Source organism: Athene cunicularia (assembly GCF_003259725.1).
Source record: "Athene cunicularia isolate RWA chromosome 4 unlocalized genomic scaffold, athCun1 chr4_part2, whole genome shotgun sequence".
NCBI classification, from domain to species: domain Eukaryota; kingdom Metazoa; phylum Chordata; class Aves; order Strigiformes; family Strigidae; genus Athene; species Athene cunicularia.
Window position 1 is genome coordinate 3,567,833 of NW_020799099.1, and position 24,685 is coordinate 3,592,517.

General features: G+C 38.9%; 3 protein-coding genes across 4 annotated transcripts in view; 1 reads left to right on the plus strand and 2 right to left on the minus strand.

The window, feature by feature from the left end:
- SPATA5 (spermatogenesis associated 5) overlaps positions 1-472 on the minus strand; it is a 202,729-nt gene extending 202,257 nt beyond the window's left edge. Inside the window, exons 1-2 of the mRNA XM_026847883.1 lie at positions 398-472; positions 5-263 (exon numbers count right to left, since the gene is read on the minus strand). Of these exons, the coding sequence (XP_026703684.1) occupies positions 5-263; positions 398-472 (334 nt within the window). The remainder of the gene's footprint in view (positions 1-4; positions 264-397) is intronic.
- A 7,684-nt stretch (positions 473-8,156) lies between these two features.
- On the plus strand, positions 8,157-13,013 carry NUDT6 (nudix hydrolase 6). Of its 2 annotated transcripts, none has more exons than XM_026848060.1 (2): positions 8,157-8,845; positions 12,389-13,013. In XM_026848060.1, the coding sequence occupies exons 1-2, from the start codon at positions 8,587-8,589 to the stop codon at positions 12,772-12,774; spliced, it is 645 nt and encodes a 214-aa protein (XP_026703861.1). In that variant the 5' UTR covers positions 8,157-8,586; the 3' UTR covers positions 12,775-13,013. The 2 variants fall into 2 exon arrangements, with proteins under 2 accessions (XP_026703861.1, XP_026703860.1); XM_026848059.1 differs by having other exon boundaries at positions 8,161-8,845; positions 12,386-13,013.
- Positions 13,014-13,139: 126 nt separating this feature from the next.
- On the minus strand, positions 13,140-22,242 carry FGF2 (fibroblast growth factor 2; the record flags this gene model as incomplete). Its single annotated transcript, XM_026847885.1, has 3 exons — positions 13,140-13,454; positions 20,322-20,425; positions 22,146-22,242. Coding segments are annotated over 3 exons (387 nt in total), but the record flags the coding sequence as incomplete, so codon positions are not given.
- Between the last annotated feature and the right edge of the window lie 2,443 nt (positions 22,243-24,685).

Consider the following 24,685-nt stretch of genomic DNA (forward strand, 5'->3'; position numbering starts at 1 on the left):
GTGCCGGGCGGGGGGCAGCGGGGTGGGGGGCGGCGGTGGTCGTCCTCCTCCACACACAGCCGCGGCCGTGTGGTGGAGCGTGTTGGCGCAGGCGGAGGAAGGCGTCGGAGATCCCTTCCCCAGAGCCTTAGGGCAGATCCTGACATAAAAGCCATCAGTTTATGTGTAAACGCCAAATCGTACCACGTAAAATGCTGCCGAGCTGGCGGCGCCTCCTCTGCTGCCACCGCTGTCACGTTTCTCACATCGATGGTAGTTTGACCCTGTGGTAAATGAGAGAAAAACACAGGTTTCCATGTGTTCATCCCAACTGTTGGGCGTGGTAAGGTTTAAAACCAGAAGGAGCAAGGGCAAGGGGGGGTCTGGGAGCGGCGGCAGCAGCCCGTGCCCTCCTTACCTTGGTCTCTCCCGCAGGCGCGGTGGCCCGGTGGCGGGAGGAAGGCCGCGTCGCCGTCTGGCTGCGCGTCCCCATCCTCCAGAGCAGGTTTGTGGCGGCGGCCGCTTCGCAAGGCTTTGCTTTCCACCACGCCGAGCAGGGCTCGTCCACCCTGACGCTGTGGCTAGGAGAAGGGCCCAGCAGGCTACCAGGGTACGCCACCCACCAGCTGGGAGTCGCAGGTTAGTTACAGCAGCGGTTGTGCCCACGCAGAGCCTGTGGAACGAGGCCCTTATGCCTGGGTTCAGTAGGAGAGCGACTGTTACGCTGCACACCCAGCGCATGGAAACCAGGTGCTTACTGTTGGGGTAACTTTTAACAGTGAAGCATGTCATTCGTGAGTGCACCTGTACAACTGAGCGTGTTGCTAAAAACAGGGCAATAAAGAGAAGTTTCTCAAAGTTACTCCAGTTTGAGAAAATTGTAAACACCTCGGAGAAGAAAAAGTGGTCACAAAGCTTTAAAATTTTAACTCATATTGTTTTTAAACACCATTTTGAGAAACAGAGCTTGGCTTTCACTTTGCAGGTGTGAGAGAGAAGCTTTCAAGGTTCAAGCAGTTTTTTTAGAAGTAAAAAAGTAACTAATTAGAAAAAAAAACACTTCTCCCTCTCCTTAGTGTAGATTATTAATATATGTATCTGCCTAAACTATGCTCAAGGTAAGGTCTCTGAATGGGGCAAACCTGACCCAGCAGGGATTGTTCAGGAGCTAGCACAACTGTTAGCCTAAATTACAATGGTCTAAAAACTGCTCTAAGCTGTGCCTAGAAATCCACAACACAAGTAGTATTTTACAAACAAACATCTGGACACCATACTCTTACCCCTCTACACCTCCCACAACCACAGTTGGAAGGGAGTTGCTCTAAAACCGGAGGAAATTCCCAAGGAAATAGATAAAACAGTTTCCCTTTTTTTTTTTTTTTAAATCTAATGCAGTACACCAAACTAATGATGAGCCATAAATACAGTCAACTTGAATTCAGCTTCACCAAATTTGACTGATTTTGCCCTCTCAGCAGCATTCCACAGGTATGCAATTACCTGTCCCATCACTCAGTAATCTCCTGTGGAGGTTGGTTTGGACCCTTCTCGTACTGGTAAAGGCTATGTGATACTCAGCAGTTACAAGGAGAGCAAATCTCTCCCAGTACAAGCTTGACTTGTTTGTCCTTGGTTTGGAGGGACTGTGTGGGACATTAATTCTTCACCAAGTGCTGCTAAAACACATAAACAAAAATTTGAAAAAATGTAATTAGGAAGGCCTCATAAAAGCGTGTCAGGTGAAAGTAAGTTTTGGAAAAACAAAGCCTTCAATTACAAAACAGTGCTACTACTATCGGTAGTGGGAGTTTTCAGTTACAAAGCCAGCAGAGGGCAGAGTAGAAGCTGAAGGCAGGCTTGGATTTTTTCAATGGACATGTTAGAGCATGTTTTCCTGAGGTATGAAAAACCTCACCATTAAAATATGTGGCATTAAACTCGAGTAAGATAATGCATTCTCCTAGCAAAAGCACCGTGTTACTCCTTATGGTTATAACTTACATGTTTGAGGAAACATGACGAACTGAAAGGGGATTTTTCTGAAGTAGGTTTTGCACAGCTGGAAGTGCTAAAAGAAAATCATGTAGTAGATGTGTTGTGACCCAATAGTTATCAGAAAGGACTTAATATAAGAAAAAGCATAACTCTGAAAAACTCTCAAATAAACTTGAAAATATGAAAAATGCACTTTTAGAGCATGAGTGTAAATTGCTGTTGTACTTTGAGAGAAACACTTTGCACGTGGCCAGTAGGAAAAACCTTTGAGGAAAGAAATCACTTAATAATGCAGGTATATGGATTTCATCATTTATCACACAAATTTAAAAATTGTGAACATATAGTGTATATATTTTTTCCTACCACTTTTCAAACATGTACATTCTTATTCATTACTGGGAGCTTCTTTAAAAGGGGTGAAGGCTTAAGGAAAGTATTTGGGCAGATAAGCAGATTTCTGTGTGTGAAATAATGACTGCAAATTTTTCTTAGTGGATCTGGAACACGTTCCAAGAATATGCAGTGTGGATACTGCTTGGCATCTATTTATTCCATTATCTTTCTACTTCAGGGGAAGCCTGGATAGTGGAAGTGCTTAATTCTATTTGTAATTAATTTTACTGAAATACTGAATTGTTTAAATATGTGCATTTATAGTTTGTGTCTGTGCGCCAAACCCTAGGCATTTTTATTTCCTGAACAAAAGAAATATTTTAAAAAGTTTCTGCAGTAAAGAAATGCAAATTTATTGATGAGAGTCTTCATCTCATAGCTGTGGCCAATCAGTTAAATACAGGACTTAGTCCCTTAAGCATCCTGCAAATACAAAGCTGAGACATTGAGCCTGGTTTGCCTGCCTGCAGGAAGCCAGCACAGGCAGCAGAGGACAGGTAGTGACCCTGCATTGCCAAGTAGACCAGCAGCTGGATTTTGTCCTGTCTGGAGTTTCCCACACAGCGAACAGGGCGCAGCCAGGGCCAGCTCCTTGGCATCATCCAGCCAAGTGATGACAAAGGTGTGAATAAGCAAGGTCAAGTCGTATTTTGCCAGACAAGATCAGAGTCGCCAAGCAGAGAGTAGCAAATGTTACTCATTGGGTTTGGCCATTATTGTTTAGAAATAGTGGAATATGTGATGTGTCTTCCAACTAACTCTGTTGCAGCCGTTTGTAGGCGGCAGGATTTTCCAAATATGTAAAGGTACATAAAAGCTTCTGGTGTATGAAATGATTAAGATGTTTTTGAAAAGCTTTTCCAAAATTCTCCACCTCCTAGGAGGAAGTGGTCTGTCATCCAGAAAGTGACGTGTTTGTAAATATGCCGCATAACAGTGGCATAGGATGACAAGTTGAGGAAGGAAAGTAAAAGGAAGAAAAGTAAACGTCATTCACTTCTCCCTCCTGTGTAGTGTAAGCCTTACAACACAGCTGTTATTTTCATTGCTACATATCTTAATTTAGTTGTTGAAACAAGTCACTGGAGTAGAAGAGGGACAAGGGTCTACACACACACACACAAAATCATCAGCCTTGGCCAGTCCTATGACTTGAGGAAGTGTGTAAAATGAGCAGCTGCATAAATGTCTGACTACACAGGCAGATGCAGTTAGGTTATGATGGTCCATAGAATCAAAAGTGATTTAAAAGCAGTTCCCAAGTTGCTTTACAAAGTAATATAGCTATTCCTGTCTGCTGCTGTTTGCAATGCAAGTAGTCATGTGTGCCCTCATTACGTGGATGACAAGTGCTTTTCAGTGCTGAAGATCTTTTCATACCTGTTTACATCAAAACAGGTAGAATGAAGATATTTTTCCCCTCCATTACTCATTGTCTAGTGTCATCTAAGGGATTTATTTTTTTAAAAAATTATTTTCTTACCTATTTCCCAAAAGAGAGCATTCAAAACAAAGCTGTGTTGCAATAGTGATTATTTGGTTAGGTTACAAGTATAAACCTTTCCAGAAAGTCATCCTGGTGTTGGGTGGTTCAAAGCTCCAGGTACCACATTTGTAGCAAGAGGGAGCATTTTTAAAACCACAGTTCAGAGCCTGCAGCCAAGCTCTGATCTCACAGATACTAAGCAGGTGCGGCCCAACAAGATTCAGCAGGACTCCCGAGTTACACTTGGGAAAATGAGACCAAACAGCAAATCCTGTTACTTTTCTTCTTCCTTTCTGCTTGTTTTGGATTTAGGTATCATCTAGCAGAGATTCTGGACATCTCACAGAGAATTTCACTGTCAAAAATTACATTCACAGGCATCGATTTCTGGGGACAGAGGAGAGAAAATGTTTAACCTCTTTGATTCAAACTACAGTTTCCTGTCTTCAGCAAACCATTTGGCTGAAGAATGGCTTTTCTAGAAAATAATCCCTGTAATCACAGCATGCATCAAAGTTGCTCCTGCTTTCCTTTTTTTCCCTCTTTTAAACAGTACAGTACTTGAACCTGGTCACTGCTGTATATTTATAGGAGGAATGAAATCATAAAATCACAAGCCACGGGGAGGCAGATATGTGACTACACTCTTAAAGCATGTCCTTTGACATATCTCGAAGGAAGACTGGTATTTCAGCTTTTAAATATTCCTCCTACACATAAGGCTGCCATGTATTATTATTAAAAAACAGAGGCCATTTGGAGCTGGACACTCATTCCTTAATAATTCCCTTCTGTGGAAATACTTCCCCATAGCATTTTAAATGCATATATCATCACAGATCTGTCCACATACTTTTCCTCCTGCTATAAAATGATATAAGCATTTTTTTTATTGTTAACTACTAACTTGAAACCCATGCATGACTGATGTGGAAAAGAGCCTGGTAAGCTGCACCATAGTACTCATTCTGCTCACCACAGCGTACTTTAAAATCTCAGAAAAATACCTGTTTTAAAGAGAAGACATTTTTAAAGTATGACCAATGAGTGTGACATGATGATTAAACATGAAAGCATTTGGGCTTTAAAAAGTAGGAAAACTTGTAATCTGCGGGAGAAAGTCATGGGCTGAGCATGAGGGCACAAGGAAAAGCTGAACTTTTCAGTTGTACATTCTGATTTTACTTTTTTTTAATCAAGTGACAGTGTCACTTTTCCACTTGGAAGCAATGCTTTTTGATTAATGAGTTAACTCAGATACTGGGCAGTTCCTGTCATGAGTTCTTAGCTGGGTAGTACAGTATGAGTTCATAGATAGTCAAGTAGTTGAACATTATCAGTACAGTCAGCCCATTGAGTACTAAATCTTGTGCATTATTAACGAGAAAATACTCATATCTTCACTACAGCAGGCAGGAGTTTTGTTCTGAATTTCACTGGATGAGAGTTGTTGCCCATCATGGCTACTTGGCCAGAGTCGCTGGAAAAGTTTGTTATTTGAGCAAGATTACAGGCACATGTCTGCTGAACCAAGCAGCTTTCCTTCATTATTTGGATGGTGTCTTATTCTTGAATTCTTTAGTTCTGATATTAACACAAGCAAATTATTATTTTCATTTTATGTCTAATCTGAAACTTAAATATGGGAAGTATTTATCTTGGTACAACTAACTTTTTTATACAGGATAGTTAACTTTTGTCATACTTATTGTGTATCAGTTTTCCACTGACAAACCACTTTCTGTGATTCATCCATACAAATCTTGCTAACTGTAAACTGAGTATAATCAGAGTTTTGTCATGCTGTATCAGAACATGTTAATTTATGGTTATGTTTGAACATAGTTGTCTAACAGTCGTTTTCAATATTACCTCTCTACTAGGTGCTGTTCTAGATGAAAGCACTGGAAAGGTGTTGGTCGTACAAGACAGAAATAGGGTAAGTTTGTTTCAGGATTATAAAATAAAGAAGTTCGTTTAGATAAGCCTACTCTGTAGTATAAAAAATATTTTATTTTTATTCGTGCAAAATTGTGAAAGTTAAAAGTTACTTTCTTTTTCGAGTGTCTTGGAACATATCTATCAACAGATTGCTGTACTGCATTTGAAGAAAAAAAAACCAACAAAACTTTGAAAATCAAAATTGTTGTTGATTATAACTGGTGATTAAATCAGCAGAACTAAATATCCTTTCTGGTTTGAGTTTTCTGTTTTCTCAAGAGTCCCTGATCCTGTGTTGGGATCCATGCAGACGTCTGGAAAGCCCCAGTGGCTCAAAGCAGATTTTGGAAGAAGGATTCTGATTTTGTTTGGTTTTGAAAATTCCAGGCATATCTGTGGCTTTAAATAAGCAATAATGTGGTTGGCCATGACCTGGAGACCACCTTAGTACAGCAGGTGTAAAAATCACTAATTTCTCACAAACTGCTTGACCCCACTACTGAGAATGCCAAACCAGAGAGTCTTAGTGTGGTGCTGGTGTGTCCTGTGATGTGGCCTGAGGTAACCAAGTGTCCGTCACTGGTCACGTCTTCCAGCCTTCATCAGGCTAACCTAGATTTTAATACAGCACATGCAGGAAGTTCACTGGCTCATTAGCCTGTGCTATTCCATTTAATATACTTAGCTTCCATTAGGCTTTCATTTGCAAATCAAAGTGTCTCTAGTACAATGAGATGATCTGCAATTTTAACATTTTACACGCATAGACTGAAGTATACTTGGATGCATCATTTTCATGCTATATAGTTAAAACTATGACAGAATCTCAGAGACATTTTTCTGTCTTTCCTGAAATAGCTACTAAGAGATTTCTTCTTGGGACCCAAAACATCAACTCATTGATAACACCACCAGAGTTAATGAACTTCAATGAACAACTTTCATAGGCAGGTTCAATCATAAAACACATAGAATTTGCAACACAAGAGTTCAGAGGAAGAGAAACACCATTTTCTTTTTTTCCTCTAAACTATTAATTTTATACTTACCATAAAGTAAAATTTGAAGGACTTCTCTATAGCAGGACCTTCAAGCTTACACTCAGTAACTACCAGTTAAAGCATAAATCCAGCATACAAGCTATAGGCTCTGAAAGCGGTTCTAGTTCTAAAGTCTCCAGGAACAGAACAGTACATCATAAACTTTAGAAATGCTACCTTGATTTTGCCTTTTATGCACACAGAAATAATAAAACTGCATGCTTACCTTTTGGTACAGATCTTAAACAGGTCTCTCATTAAAAATGGAAATTGCACATTCTACAGATTTAGAAGGAAATAGTAGTTTCCTAAGCCCAGGAGGCTTAGGTTTTAACTTCTTCACACTGTGGTTTTGTTAAAGCTCACCCACAGCCATTTGAAGTGCAGATGTCTCTATTGAGTTTTACAGTGAGACATCAGATGCTCTATTCAGGTTCTAGGTCCAAATCCATACTTAGCAGGCATTATTACCTCCTTAGCCTCTGGCCCCAAAACACAGGGGGATCACTCTGGCACCACTCTTGCCTCCAGCTCATTCTGGAAAGTAGGATGGGGATATTCCAGGTCAGCTATGTCATCTTACCTTTCCAGAACAAAGCTGACAGCGCAGGGAGGGAGGGAGGCAAAAGCAGAAAAGTAATTGTTTCCAACTTCCCCTTTACACCACTCGCTTACTAACTGAATAAAATTAAGGATAAAACCTGGTGTGAATGAATGCCCATACATTTCTTGTGCAGTGACCAAATAAAGTATCTCAGTGCAAGCAAACTGGCTCAGACAGTTGCTTGCAACTGTCAGTTCCAACACTCCCCTCCTTTCTCCTTCCCCCATAATGAACCAATTTCCCTGAAATGGTGACTTTTAATATAAATGGTGTTCTGAAAGCTTAAAAAAAAAAAAATTCAACACCTAGTGGAATTTTAAGAGTTGTTTGGGTTTAATCGTGAAAGGACAATTCCATAGCACACAAGGAAAGATTTCCAAGAACTGAAAGCAAATCTGAAAGCCAATAGACAAGTACGTATATTTTCCATCTGCTCTATTTTTAATGTCACTTTACACTCCTATCCAAGCCCTTTAATAGTGCCCAGAAAAAAACATTTTCCATTGTAGTTGGTGGGGTTTCAAATCACTGGAAAGCACACAACTTGCCTCTGTGCTGCATGTAAAAGAAAAGCTACCTTTTTTTTTTTTTTGTCAGCGTACCTTTTTACGGCATTAATTTCTAGTTGAAGGTTAACTTCTTACTACATAAACTTTTAATAAGAAATGAATAATACACAAATGTAAAGCCTACAAATCTTTGTGCATTTGCAAGAGATGTAGGAACTGGGACTCCTTTACCAGTATCAATAACTGCACCAAATCTGCACTTCACATTCTGTTTTAAGTACTGAACTTTATTGCAATTCAATAAATGCTTCTATATATAAATCACACACAAGGCCTCAATTTTTGTATTCCATGAAAACAAACAAGTTACACTAAATGGTTATTACAGACACACAAAGACATCTTAAAGCCAGTGCAGTATAGAACGGTACTACAATCATAATACCTGTTTGTAAGGTTAAATATATATACATTTTTTTAAAAGCCAAAACCATGAAAGTGGAATACATTAGTGATTAAATATAGGAATATATAGTCTATAGCAGCTTTTTTTAATATTCAACTACTGTATCTATTTATCTAGCAGCAACATTGTCTAATGACTGTTAGACAGTTTGTATTTTCAATCAGTAGATGTTTCGTTCCAATATTTCATACAGACTGATGATCACATTAGCAAGAACAAAGAAGTTCCTACTGAAAGTCTTACTAATGTTTGTAAGATTAATTACAATACTGCAACTTCAACAAAAAAAAATCACGTGTTCATTTTCTCCTTCATATCAGAGTGTACAACACAGGCTGCATACTTCATTAATATTTTTTCCTCCAATACAGACTATAAATGCGTGGAAATTTCCAGGAGGTCTGTCTAATCCAGGCGAAGACATTGGTAAGTCAGAGGATAACAGGTCAGACATCAACAGAATTATAAAGACATTTAGAGTACTGCAATACATTGTGACCCACAACGCTCCTATTGCTTCTTTGAATTAATGTGAATAGATGATGTGACATGATCCTATGACCTTAATGTTAACAGGGTAACATATGTTCAGGGCAGAGAAGTTTTGTATTTGTAATATTTATCCTTTTCCACAATTTCCCTTAAGTGAGTGCTTGAAGCCAATTTACTTTTTGTGGGCTTGTTGGATATGCTGTAATATGAGCCAAAATGCAGCGGATTAAGGTAATCAGTATGTAACCCAAATAAAACTGAAAGCATGAGCTCTCAGCTCACACTAGAATCCAGAGCAGTGAGCTCAATGATGTACTGAGCAAAAATTTCCAACTCTCCATTTTTATGTGCAAAATAGAAATAAATATAGTTGCTTCCTTCCACCCTTGTTTGATTTGATTTGTTTAGACTAAGAGCTCTTTGGCAGAGGAGCAGCATTAAGTGCAGTGCCTCAGTCTTGTGGGCACCTACTTTCAACCAGAGAGATAAGGCACTTCTGTATTAAAACCAGTGCTGATTTAAAGAAACCTATCAGTTTTACCCAGCGTAGCATAGGCAACGAACAACACTGCTGGAGTTATGTTCAGAGGTGAACGAACAAGGGTGTTTGTGAAAAGACAGAAAATCGTGCTTTTTCTCCTTGTATCTTACCCCTTAAAACTACGATCCATAGACTGCTTAATTGTTAAGTTATACTGCAGTTATTAGGTAGATCCTGTTTTCAAAGGTTGCATTTGCTCACATTAATTTAGCCCCACATCAGTATTCAAATATATTCTTCCACAAACTCAAAAATGTTGCCCAGAGCAGCGCAGCAGCTCTGGCAAACTGGGTATCAAGCCCAGGTTTCCTGACAAGTTCATACCTTATACGGATCTACTATCTTAGCTGTCTTCCTACAACAGTGTGTGGAGGGCTTGTATTCCCACTCATTATTTCAATACATGCAGAAAGTTTTTAGTTAGTGGATATGGCTGAGGTGTAGTCTTCTTAACTCTTGAGTCACATTAAGTCTTTTTGTCAAACGTGGCGATAGAAATTAAAACTACTTGCTTGGCAATGCAAATAACATGTGACGTAGTGAAATGGATTCATGTTTTCAGAAGAATCCCAACCACCGTGTCTGCTTAGCCTGGTTCCTTTTCACTTCTAGTGACAGAGCACGGGTCTAGGCCAGGAGATATCAGAGGGATTTTTGTACTTAGGGAAAAGAATGACCAGCACTGGCATCAGCTTCCCCAGAGGAGTGCTGATACTGAGTAGGCCAGTGGCATCCCTCAAATAAGAGGTGAGATTACAGCTGGAGCCTGGATGTAGGTATTGAGAAACACCTGGGAGGAAACAAGTCTCTTACAGCTCCCCTCCTGCCATGACTAAACTGTGTAATAATAAAAGTTACGATTCTCTGCATCACATCTTAACATTACAAAAAGATATAAATTAGTGAAGCATAAAATATAATAAGCTTAATTTTCCTTTTTTTATCCTTACATCAAACCTTATAAACTCACAGTCATTCAAGGGAATAAATTTCAAATTACAGTTACAAATTGCAATTACAATGCTTGAAGATCCTGTGATTATATATGTCAGTGACAAAATATATGGCTGCCTACTTTAACAAGTACAAACCGACTCGTGCAAGTAATCTGAATAGTTTCAGAATGCAGATTAAGCAAAGTGCACACATTGGTATTTGAATATTTCTGAAACTCAAGCCCTAGTGTTTCTTCTAGTTTATCATATATTTTATATATATATATACACAAATTAAAGGGAAACAGAAAAAGGCACATCTAAAAGCAAAGCTCAAAGCTTAAATGAAATCCCTAGTACTTCATTTCTCTTAACCATAGCCTACCTTAGCATTCTTCATCACCTCACTTCTTTGACCACTTTTGTGTAATACAGCCCCCTGCTGAATAATAAAACCACTTGCCACAGGGAGTTTGCTTCACAACCACTATTTTAAACCAGAGGACCACAGAGGCCTCTCTGGGCAACATAAAATGCAACCTCTTCAAGGGTCAGGAATGGCAAATTAGTACCTTCCCCATTATGCGGTAGCCTTTAAACTAACAGAGTCACCAACATAAATGTTCTGCAGGCATCATGCATTACTGGGGTCTCCAATCCCCCAAAGACTTCTATATACTTGGTGTAAACTTTATACAGCTCATTCTGTTACAAGACAGACATTGAGGCAAGGCAGAAATGTGTGAAGAATCAGGGCCATTAACATCTAGTTGTTTGGCCTCTGCTGGATAAATCGTTTTGTTTACATATTGCTAGCCACTGTATGTCCCAATTATTTCCAATATTTGAAACTACCCCTAAAACGTCTGTTTTGTTCACCTCTGACATGCCAAGAGGCAAGCTTCCATAGGAAGGCAAATCTCTGCACAGTCTTTTAAAATGTATTTTGCTTTTGGAAGTAAGCCAACACACTCATTTCTTACTGAAAATGAACTAATGGTAGCAGGTAACATTGCAAAACAGCTATATGCATTTACCAGTCAGACAAGACACAGCTACAAGTTTACATAGGTTTGGAAAAAGCTACTCTTTTACCTACCAGTAGTTACCCCAGGCAAGCAGGATTTAACTTGGCTACAATGAAACTGCAGATTTGGGGAAATAAGTGGAATATCAAAAAATCTCATTTGGGCTCTTCAATTTATTATTCAAGAGACAAATTTTCTCTTTTAAGGGTGCTGGATAGATGAGCACTTCTCTGGCTGTAATTGCAGTACACAGACCCTCTAGGCCCCTGAAGTTAGGGATGCTTTGTAATGAGGAGCGTTAACACTTACATCACATTGCTTGATGTACACAAAATGTACACGTGCAGCACAGATGCAGCAAGTTTTCTGCAGCAACAGGCCACGTGCTACATTGGTGTTACGGCATATTTGAAATGTCACTAGACACTTAAGTCCTTTTCAAGATGTATCTGAAGTGCCAACTTTCACTTGCTTCAAAAAATAATTTTACCCATTTTGTAACACCCTGTGGCAAAGTGCAGTGAAACTGATCTGGTCAAGTGATCTGAAGTACGTCCAGGTGTTCAGCTGTACCGGGTCTGAATCTGACACTGGCCAGAAGCAAGGAGAGAGATGGGGGCTAAGAGTCAAAGGACTGGAACGAGGGTGCAATGCTGTCTCAGATTAAGAGATCAGTGGGGCCAGCAACCATCAGAATATCTGTTTCAAAACTGCACCCTGTACAGTATTATCAAAAGATTTTTACTTTGATCATTTTGTGGGAGATACACAAGAAAGGCATGTAGCAATTTGTTTTGTTCAGTGACTAAAAAATTACCTTATCCTCATGTTGAAAGAAACAGTCTTACATTCTGAAAAGCTTATGAAACAGAACAGAGAATGCTTTGAGTTAGATTTTTCCATGATCAAAAGGCTTAAAGAGTGTTAAGCTATTCTTGTATGTATTGCAATGATTGATTTTGTCACCTAGGAGACACAGCAGTTCGAGAGGTTTTTGAAGAGACTGGCATCAAGTCAGAGTTCAAGTCCATCTTAAGCGTGAGACAGCAACACAAACACCCCGGAGCCTTCGGGAAGTCAGATATGTACATCGTCTGTCGCCTGGAGCCCTCCTCCTTCGACATCAACTTCTGCCAGCAGGAGTGCCTGAGGTGTGAGTGGATGGCCCTCGATGAGCTTGTGAGGACAAGACAGGCTACTCCCATCACCAGCAACGTAGCCAAACTCTTACTTTATGGATACCGGGAAGGGTTTGATAAGATTGATATAACCATGAGAGAGTTTCCAGCTGTCTACCCAGGCCTGTTCTACAAACTATACCACAGAGAGCTGCCCGAGTCCTATAGAAACATTACATGATAGCAATACATTTCACATTTCAGTATATTAATAATTTAGAATTATTACTGTAGTGTTATATAGACCATATTAAAATTATCCATGGACTTATTTTTAGGTTATTATTAGAAAGTAATTATTTATTCTCTAATAATCTATAAATTATTTTAAAAAGTAAATACTGCTATAAGTGTGCATCAGATTATGTTTTCCTTTACTCTGTAAAGCAAACATAAGGTAAATAAAATAGCTCTATGTAGGTATCTAGCAGAAAACAGAAGTGTTACTGATCCTGAAAATACATTTTCCAAGTAATTTTACCTCCACACACACTGGCACAATAGGTTTAAAGAGCAATGAAAGACAGTAGGAAACATTCATGTTTTAATCTGGTATCTTCAAAAGTAGTGAATATCAGCAAAGAATTGCTTATATTTTTGCTACTTCAGAAAGGAGTAGGAAACTTGACCTCTTTAGTGTAGTGTGGCATACGTGCTTGGAATCCACCATGGAAATCAGCTTTTAGCAGACATGGGAAGAAAAAGGATAGCTTTCTGTCCAGGTCCAGTTTTTGGTCCAGGTTTGTACTGTCCAGTTCTTTTCAGTGCCACATACCAATCAGAGTATTTCCGTGATCGGTAAGTGTTATAATTATTAGATTCTAAACGCTCAAAAAAGAAACATTCTTCTGTTGCACATTTCTGAAAGGGAAAAAGAAAAGGATTATTGATATTCTATCTCAAATCAATTCTTCAGATTCATGGGACTAACTTAGCGAGGGTGTCAGCAGTACATTTCGTTTTAAGAAATTCACATTAAATATTTCATGTTTGAAGAAAGATGCAGTTATTGTGAAAATATTGTTAAAAACACAAGAAGAATAATTTTAAACTATGGTTCATTTATTATCTTTAACGCAGACCAAGCAGATTCTAGTTTGTTTTCGTTATGTAATTCTTCGTTCAAACAATTAAATGGAGAGCTCTGTCCCTTGGCACTTACTCACTTCCAAGCTCAGTGGTTTTGCCATCTCATCCTAGGTTATACTTTAACCAAAAAAAAAAGCAGGATGTAAGAGAAAAGGCAGTATCTTCCTTGCCTTCCTCAAACCAGCTTTTTTATCAGTTAGATAAATAGCATGGCATAGAGTTTCAGCCTTTGCCTATTCTTTTCTAATTTTGAGGTTTAACTTCCCTAAAGCTAATTCAAGTCTGTATTCATAGAGCTCTGAAACAGTAGCAAGGCTACATATGTTCAAGATTTTTTAAAATTCAAAACTTCTAAAAGAGTTTTAAGAAAAGATCAGGCCTGGCAAAGGGGTCTATTACACACAGAGACCAGGCATGCTCTACTAGTGTTTAGAAATACATCTATGGAATCATTCTGCTTCTGGAAGTAAAGCCTTCAAAACCAACTCTACCTACATGGAATTAACACATAGGTTCACACCTACAAATAAAAAGGTCATTCTTTACACGACAGGTAAAAGTTGAGCTGTGGAGCTCCTTATCATAGGAAGGTTTGGGTTCCCCCAGCTTACATAGACTTAAGTCACTTACAGACAAGTTGATGGAAAAGAAATTAACTGACATTTAATGTATAGGTAAAAGCCATTCTTGGCTGAGAAGGCCCCAGAGTTGAGGTTGGTTGGGGGTTGGCAGACCAGTACTATTTACAATACTCTGTACATCTTTTCTTCTATGCTGCATTTGACCACCATCAAATAGAAGATACTCCACTTTTTATGCAGCCCTTAAAAGGTAAGCCTGCTGTTAACAAATACCAGGTGATGTACTTTCTTCTGCACGTGGCAGAAACCACTGCTCCCTCAAGGTGGCCATACTGAAGAGAAAGAGTCTTCATTTTCAAATGATCCCGTTCCCATCAGTGAGATCATGTCAGGTGGACATGATCTATTGCAAGACTTCAACCCACAAATTTCCTTGGATTGTTGTTATTGCCTTGGGGACTCAGAACCCAATTAATTTAACTAGGATTAGTATTTATAGCTGTTCATAGTCAACTGGAAACAGGAAAGTTAATTCACATCCTGAAATTCACCACATGGTTCCTTGTATCAAAAGTGTAAGAGGACATACAAACATCTGCAAGTAAGGTCTCATTCTGTAGGAAGATCACTGTTGGTGGCTAACTGCATTCATCCCAAGGCATATTCACAAAGGCAGAAGCCCTGTCTCTCATAGTGGTCACAGTGCAAACCTGCCTGTAGAACCTGCGCTTTAAGCAAGAAAAAGTCTTTTCTCAAATACAAAGATGGCAGAAGTTCAGCACCGCAGGAACTTACAGGGGGGAGGGGCACTTTCTTTGCATACACACCATCTATCAGTCCATCAATTCAGTCACACCCATTTACCCAGAAAATTTTTGGGAATGCCATAGGAGAAGAAACGCTAGCCATGAGAAAGAATGCATGTAAAATCTTGGAGAGGAGACAGGGAACATGAAGCAGTTCCCCAAGTGATGAAGCTACTCTTTGTTACAATCTTCTCTTAGTATTTATGAATACCTAAAGGGAGCTTGGAACAACTAAGACTTCATACAGTACGCATGAAAACATACAAGTGAAGAGTAACTCCTCATATATGCCAAGTTTCTGTAGCTACAAGCAATTAAACCATTCAAATGCAGTCTGGAATCAAGTAATCTTTCTCCAAACATATGTTCTCCAAATAGTTTTTTCCTCCACTTCAACCCATTTTCAGATAGGAATTTTAGTTTCTAAGGAAAAGAACTTCCTGTAAGAGAAAAATCCACATACAATTTCTCATTTCTTTAACCCACTAATATTTTTACATTTCAAATAGCAGAAATCAAATTAACAATCTTCACATGATTTGTATTTTAAAGAATCTTTCTCAAGATAAATCATATTTTAATGCCTTTTGTTCTGGCAATGTGAAAACAGATGCATTAATCATCTCAAGCCACAGATCCAAGCCTGAAATAGATTACAGTAGCCTTAAGAGGGCACAGAAACTGTATGAAGAAAAGCAGCATTTAAGAACAAAAACTTTAAGCAGAGTTTAGACAAGTTCAGTACGATTGCCCAAGCTGGAAATTCTGGCAGAGACCATCGAAGCTGGCTCACACCTCGTTTTCGCCTCCTACCCGAAGCGGTGGCACTCCTGGAAGTGCTGAGGCATGCAGGCGCCACGGGCGCTGGGGAGACACTGGGCAGAGCACAGCCTCCGAATGCCACAGCACCCCATTTCTCTAGGCACCCTTCCCTTGGCAGTCCCCGCTGGGTGCAGCTGTGGAGACAGGAAGGTAGATCAGCTGCCTAACACCAGTGGGAACCAAGTCTTTGCAACCTCCACTAGGAAGGAAATGGCTTCCAGTGTGCCCGTGGTGAATTTAAGTGGCCACTACAAGACCCCATGTACAGATAAAAGGCAAATTCGCACAACCCCTTCTCCTATGCACTAAATCCACAAAGTAAACACAATCACAACTCAAAGAAATGTATTGTCTTTACTAGCCTTCCTCACATCTCTCAGGTTTAAAAACTAAAATAGATTAAACTCTTCCAACAGATTTTCAAGCAATTTATGGGGGTTACAAAAAATAATAAAAAAAAAAGGTGAGAAAAGAAAAAGATAGATAAAAGAAAGAAAAGTAGGTAGGGGGTTTTTACACTCAGAAAAGTATTTTGAAAGGTCCACGCAATTCGCTCTGGACACTCAAGTCCTTAATTCTCCACAAACCATACGTGATACCAGGGCTTTCCAATAGTATGTTGTCAATGTAAATATTTTGACATAAAAGTGAACATCTTGGTGACAAATGATAGTTCAGGCTTCACAAACTATGTATTCCTTAACATGTGCCAAAGGCGACATTGCGGAAGCTGGACAGCTGTCCAGCAGGAGTGGGATGCCAGCCACTGCGTTGTGAACCTCAGCCCCTAGCAAAACTCTGGATATCAATGGGGCTGTTAAATACGCTTTGGTCTAGGCTTCATTCAAAGAGGTGATCTGGCAGCAAAAGCGTTCACAGCACATCATGAAATACCTGAACTCCACAGCCCTTCGTGAAAAGGATAAGGAAAGTGAAAATACTTTGGCCACTCGGCGCCTGCCCTACCACCAGTCAGTATTTTGTCTGCTGCCAAGCAAGACCTCCATCCAGAAGAAGTCTGAGCAACTAAATAAAGCACTGAGTGCAGGAGTTTTTAAGGCTGGCAACGTTGGTGGTAGCCGTGCCTGTACTATGGTCTGCTGTGTACCATGCTTACAGTAGCCAAACCACAACGACCGCCAGGTGATTCACCCAGGGCAGATTAATTGACAAAAAGAGGCAGCAACTTCCTGCAACAAAGTTCTTTCTCCCCTATTTACACGGTCAAACACCACCTACTGATTGATTTTTCAGTGCAAGCTGCATCTGCCTTAATATCGTTATTAGGCCAATTAACTAGTTTTGACATTTTGGACTCAGATTAGGAATTTAAATTCCGCAAGTTTGTTCATTCTCAAAACTGAAACCAGAGGGTTAACCTGTAACTACCACAGTGGATGCCATATGACCTGAGAATGATGGTGATCATATTTCGCCTTCTCTACCTATGAAAAGGCCAGGAAATTAAGGTTATTCTCACAAATATTCTTGTATCATAATTTTAATCCATAACATCAAAAGAGAAGAATTTCTCTTCAAGTCAAGCCATTCAGTCTGGCAATACCTGTCTGGTCATAGCAAAACCACATAATGACAGACAGAATGAACAAGTCACATCTTTAAATGATAAATTATTTCTCATGAAATATAAAAGCACGATTCTTCCTTCCATGGTAAATTCTGAGAAATTTCTTCATGAAGTGAAATAAAACAAAAAAAGTTTAATTCCATAAAGTGAAGATATTCCATTATTATAGTTAAATGAAACTGGAAAGTCAAAACTAACTGTAATACCCATGTCACAAGTAAAATGTTTCAATTCCTCTATTAAAAATGTGATGAAATAGATACATTTATGCACTTTTTTTTTTTTTTTTTTTTAGTTAAAACAGCATTTTCCAAGGGGAGGTTCTGTCTAGCTGCATTACCAACCAGCCATTTCCTTCAGCAGCTGAACTGGTGAAGATTACCTCTTCCCCACAACTGAGTGTTAGTAAACAGAGCGTGAAACTTGCTAAATTAAAAGCCGTATCATCCAGCTTTCAACACCACATGATCTACTGCACCACCACACAAATCACCAATGTAAGCAGGGATATGCAGGCTGCCCAATAAACCATTTTGCAAAACCCAACTGGAACCAACTACAAAGACACATCTCGACAAAGTTTAATTACAAACACATCCAACTAGGTGAAAAACAGGACTGAGTAATAATTAGCAGAAGTATTTTTGAAGATGCTGATGTATTTCTAAAACAAGGACACTACGGAAATTGAATCTTGACACTGAAAAGTAATAAAAAAGAATAAACAAAACAGATGTTATAAAGAACAGAATAGCACTTGAGTCATTAGTGGATTAGAGAACTGAATAGGTGCTTAGAAATCAAAATTCCATAATGTTTTAGAAGAAAAGGTTTCAGCAGATACGAATTCACGTGCACTGACAAGATCATTTCACCACAAGGATTTCCAGCATATGCTCAATGCTCCCAGTGAAACACAACACAGCTCAAACTGAAGAAGAAATGCTGGCAATCGGGAACAGTTTCATGAATATGTTTATAGGCAGAAAACATTAGAAGCACAACTGGCCACAAACTGCTGGAAGTCACAGTACAGAAATCCTCATGGAAAAAAAAACATTGCCTGAGCTGCAGAAAACAATCGTGAGATTGCAGAAGTATTCATTAGGCTGGTTGGAGAACAAAGTCTTAAAGAGTTTTCACCTATGAATAGCAAGAATGAAGAGCTGTAGGAAGTAGTGTTTGCAGTAAACACGATTCAAGTAATACCCAGTTCCAGGAACAAAGCAAAACATTTTATAAGCTCAAGCAAGAAGCACAAACTGACACAACTTTACCAGATTTTAAGAAAGTAATTCCGAGTGAATGGCAGGTACTTTCTAAGCACATTGCCTTAAAAGAACTAAGCAAATAAAATTGCTGCATATAGCTGCACGGGAAGCACGTTCTATAACCAAAACCCACCATGCAACAGTTGGTTGGAAATCCCTAAATAAAATAAACACACCCAAGTGCTTATAATTTTACAAATGGTGCTAAATACCCTATTTTGACCATTCACTGTCGCTCAGGGTAAGGAGAGCAATTTGAACGGGAAGCCGCACCAGCACCACAGGAAATTCCCAATTATCCTTAATTCAAGAATAGCACAGTGGACTACTCACATTTTCTTCAACTGAGCTGTCACACAATATCTGAGTAAATAACGCTGTAACTTGAAACAGGTTCTTTAACTGTACTCACAGGCGTAAACAAAATGGGCTTCCCGGAGCCAGAGACACGCAGTGCCGAGGAGCACACCAGGGATCCCTGCTCATGTAAAACTGCTGAAGGGGTTTGTTTGCCTTCGGATTAACTTCACTTAGGCAGAGGCAGAACTGAGGGGAGCAGCATTAACTTCTGCAGCCCTTGGCACAGATCTTTCATTAGCTGCAGTTCAGCTGGGGTTAGAAATGCACTTTATTATTAACACCTGTTACTTTTAGGGACTTGCAGAGAAACTGAATGGGGCTGTGTTCAAGATACTAAAGGATCAGAGATTATTTCAAACTGAAATTGAAGTAGGATGCCCGATGGTGGTACTTCACAAGTGCTGGAAGTTTGCACTGAAGGTTAAAAATGCAGATGAGAGATTTACAGTGTCTACATCTCATAAGCAAAATTAATTTAACTGCAGCTCTTAAAGCAAAATGTATAATCTAGCTCTTAGGAGACCTTACTAACTTTCAGAGTCTGCTAAACATACTGGCTTTAAAACACAGTTAAAAATTAAGCTCATACCAATAAAATGCATGAAGTTTAAGACTAGTCTCATTAGAGACTAGTTTAATTTACCTGCATTTAATAACTTATTATATCATCACATTTTCAAAAATATTATTCTTGACAGTTTTCTAGTTTGAAAGTACACATGACCAAAAAACCTTGAGTCTCTACAAAGTAGAGAATGAGAAAACAATATATACAGATTACTATGAAAGCCATAAAAGAAATTTAAAAAAAAATTGGCTTTACTTACTACTTCAAAATGGTCTTTAATATCACTTTATGTGAAAGTGAAAGAGGAAAAAATTACTCATGGGTGGTAAAAAAGGGAGACACTTTATTCTTCATTTGTTCTTATAATTTCCTTCTATACATGACCACTATGATTTTTCTCTCCCACACAGGCCATTCCAGTTAGATTTTGCAAGATATACCATCTCTTCCTAGTTCATAGTTCAATTAATTGAAAAAAGTTGTACAAAGCTAATTTCTCCCTGATAAATCACACACAAAGAAGCTGAGTAAATTCTGCTGGAGAAGAGGTTACTCAAAACAGAGTGAGGAGAGGACCAACCAATACAGATAGACACACACAGAGATAAACATTTAAAAAAAAAAAAAAAAAAAAGCTACTTACCAATGCCAGCAATCTGCCATCCTCCTTCATAGCCAGAAAGCGATTTGCACTTACACCTTTGATTGACACCACTCCTCTTTCTTCTGCTTGAAGTTGCAGTTTAACTGTGAACAAAAAAATGTAAATTTTGAAAGCCATCATATTTCAGCCCTTGACAGTGACACCTACTGCTTCAAACCTAAAACCAAAGACAGTATGAGCTTCACCTTCCAGTGAAGATAGTAAACTTTCAACCTCTAGCTTTCTGATCCCGTTTTTCATCATAGAAAATGCTTATTACAAATTGAAGGGCTATTAAATTGCAACGATAAGCATGAGTTCTTCTATACACACACACAAAAGCAACACAAAACACCATAAAATTCCTTGAAGGACCACTTATGGCATGGTCAACTACTCATAAAAAAGGGAAAGTTTTCATGGCAATGTTCTTACGGAGATATTTCTAAGTGTTCATAGAACAGCATCGTACACTGAATGCCTGCAGCTCCATGCAGCTGGATTGTCAGTGAGACATGATTAAAGACCATTCAGGACCATATCACTCCTTAAATGTTATAGCAGTTCCCAACAGAAAAGTATCAATTAGTTTCTATCATATATCCAACAAGTGGTTAGAATAAACAAACAGAAAGAACTGCAAACATAGATGAGGACAGCAAAGACACAAGAAATGGTGTTATAAAAATTAGAAACATGAAAAGCGGGATTATTTGAATCAATTATTTTTTAAAAAATAAGGGGTTTTTTTAAATCTGTAAGGTCACAACACATAGCTTTTAGCTACTGCCTGTGAATTAACACAAAGTCTAAACTGATTTTTCTAGCCACAAATCACATCCAGCACTTCAGATTAACATACAAATGTTTTCCCCTTTACCTAAAGCTTGTTTCAGGCTATAAATATACAAAGCAAAAGTGGCCCCCACCTAAATCCAGAAGTGCTATTTGCTTTTTTTCTTATTATTTCTTCCCCAATTGCATTCCCAACAAGAAATGAATCAAGCTTTTAAGTGGTTAAAACAGCAGAGCCAGGACTTGTGCTGCGTTTCAGCCTAACCTGTTTAACAGTAGCATCTGTGACACTGTACCTCAAAGTTCAGGTCTTTCAACCATTAGCTAAACAGGATGGGGAATACTACAGTACAAGAAACTACACCAATTACCATAGAAAAGTCCACCAGACACATTTACATGACTTGAGTATTCGTGGCTCAGAAGAAATCTAAACACTCTGAAGAACTGCCACTTTGCTGGAGAAGAAGAGGAATAAAAGGAAGTACATGTTGTCCTAAACCTCACAGAAGATCCTGCTCTATTCCAACCATTTTTAGAACAGCTCCCTCTGAAAACCTAACTTTAATTATTTAAAACATCACTTAAAAAAAAAAAGGGGGGGAAAAGGTCAATACAGCAACTCATATGAGCTTTTTGGACTGCTTGCTATTGACATGTGGTCCTTCCTCCTCCCCTTCACAGAAAATATATGCCTATTCCCTGCAGCTCCATCCCATTGAGCCAGTTTGCACAGGCAGTACAATTCAATCTGATTTCCACTAAAAACAAACACAACCATTTCAGTAACAACAGAACACAAGAGACTGAATCTCCCCAAATCCCTAGGTTTTCCTCAATTCCGGATGGCCATTATTTCCAGTGAAACCTGCGTCTGCAAACCCTCTCACTTAAAAAAGAGCAATTAGAAGTGAACTTTAGTTCCACTAAACGGGGAATTTTAAGAGCAACTATACTTCCAAAACAGGAAGCGAGATCATTGCAACACAAGCATCAAAAATGAGGAAGAGATGAGAAACAGCTTCTCACCTTCTTGGGATGTATAAAGACAAAGACAACTTTCGCCAAAGAACTGCAGTAGCTGAAGAGGGAACAAGCAGGATGTCGCAAGCTGGTACTGGTTATGTGTCCATCAGGTATCCGAACGAAGGATATGACTCATCTGGTGCAAGACTATCGACGTTTCCAAAAATGAACCAGACTTGAACTTCTCCTTCCTTCTGCTTGCATCCCAGAAATTATTTTGGGAATTAGTTAAAAACATACTACACAGAGATCTGACCATGATAAAAGCCCAGCTAGAGGAACCAACAGCTGTGCTCCGTTCACTCAAAAGTACTCAGCCAGGGACTTGCATCAGTTTGTGTTTGCCAGTTTCTTTCTTTGAAGGGTTGGTGACAAACATACCTGGTTCTGTACAGTAAGACTGGTGTTACAGCTTAGTGGGCAAAGTCTGATGGGCAATACTGGTATGCATCATCTCAGACATGAGTTTCATTCACCTACCTGCTTTTGTGGAGTATACAGTTTGTTTCTATTTAATGATGCAGTTTTAAAAATCTTGACCCTTTAAGGTACCAAAATAAGCTTGAAGTGACTGTACATTTTGGAGCAGGAGCATCTCTTCAGATTCAGAGGGAGGTTGCTGCTTATTTAGCTTTTTGTTGTGGGAGAAAAAGAGATTTTTGCAATGCAAATGAAAACCTTCTCGGTTTACTTCTGTTGCTCCTAAACACAAGACTGAGGAAACTCCAACAATAAGAATACCAGGAACATGAAACCTTTATGATAATTGCTGCAAACCAGTTTTTAAGCATTAAAATTATATAATCTGATTTTTTTCCTAGATACGAAAAAACAACAGGAAGAGTTGCTCGTAAATCCACTTTGTATATACAACTGAAGCCACATTAATATAAATGCTGCACTCTAAAGAAGGTGAAATGGTTTCTTATGAATTATGTGTCTGTTGCCATTTTGCACAAAGGAAAAAAAAAAAAAAAGACGAACCCTCTCATAATTCACTAACAACTCCAGACTTCCAAAGAATACAAAAACCTCTGTCATCATATGAAGTTAGGTGAAATGTTTAATTTCATCCCAGAATCAAGTATCCAAAATACAGTCCTTCCAATTTATTAGGCCAAAATCAGACTTGTGAATAGCTTCAAAAACCTTCAGTGCAACTCCTTGCCCTCTGGGGAAGCAAGAATGTGGAGAAGTGCTCTGCGCAGGGACTTGGGGAAGCGGACTTTTGAGATGTGCCCAAGAATAGTGCTTTCACCACACACTTAACAAGAAACAGCTGTGTGAAATATCTAAAAAGTAATATTAATTACTGCAGTACAGACTTACTATGCTTCGTGATTTTCTCTTGACAAAAAAGGCACACCAACTCCTACAGCATCATACCAGGCCAGAAGTTCAGATTCTGTAAAAACAAACTTTTAGTGAAGGTTTTTAAGGCCTGTAGAAATATTTGTGTAGTTTGGAGAAGCTGTGAAAAGTGTTACTCTTTAAAAAGGAAAAAAAAAAAAAAAAATTCCTGCAGAGTTTTAAAAGTGCTGCAATACTGAAAGCCCCAAAAGCAAAATCGGCTTCCCTGGATTTTCCTCCCCAACTCAAAAAACACATGAATAAACAAAGCCAGAATAGTACTCTAAGTTTTTCAGGTTTCAGCGTTATTTTATGGCTTTATTAATGCAGGGTAAGTATACAATTCAGCCTTACTAATCAAACACATTTTGACTGTGCAGTCATCACCAGAAGCAACAATTTTAGGTTTAGCTCAATGCCACTTGATATGATCAGTCATAAGAGACATCTAACACTTGACACGATGATCCACATCTTTTGCAGCCTTTAGGTCACCAACAGCAATAGTTCAGACACAGGCCATCATTTCAGACCTGCTTGTAAATGCTTGTCTTCAGCATACTTGAACCTCAAAACCAGATCCATGAAAGTAAACTAATTAAGAAGTCTGTAATCCAAAAAAGTAGCAGAGATTGTTGTGAAATAGCTAATGAACAAACTGAGGGCCAAAAAGGCACATTTTCCCAGTTATTCTGGCAGTCCTTTGGGAGGGGCCCCTCCAGCACGGCAGTAAGTTATTGCACTGTGCACATTCTTAGCATGCTCTTTCATTTGTGATGAAGGCCAAGTGCAAGGCTATGGTCGATGCCTGCTGGTTTTGTGACAACAGAGAACTCAGCACACTGAGCAAGCATTCTGAGGACTGAGGCTAAGTCACCACAAAGTTATGAAATGAAAAAATGTCCTATCCCAGTTATAACCTATGAAACCTTTATGCACTAACAACTAAAAAGGGCTCAGTAAATTTACTACTACTATTAAGACTTTCTTTTGTATCTGTTCATAATTAGTTGACGTATGATCTTCCTTTTTTCTGCCAAGTAAGAAGAAATTAAATGCAAGACATAGGAATTTAATTTCATGTCAGTGAAGAAACTTCAAGGAAGAAGGATAAAGCTGTATCTGTGGGAAGATATAAGAAGGCTTAGAAAACATGAACAGAATAAAGTTAAGGCACTGAACTATCATTTCAG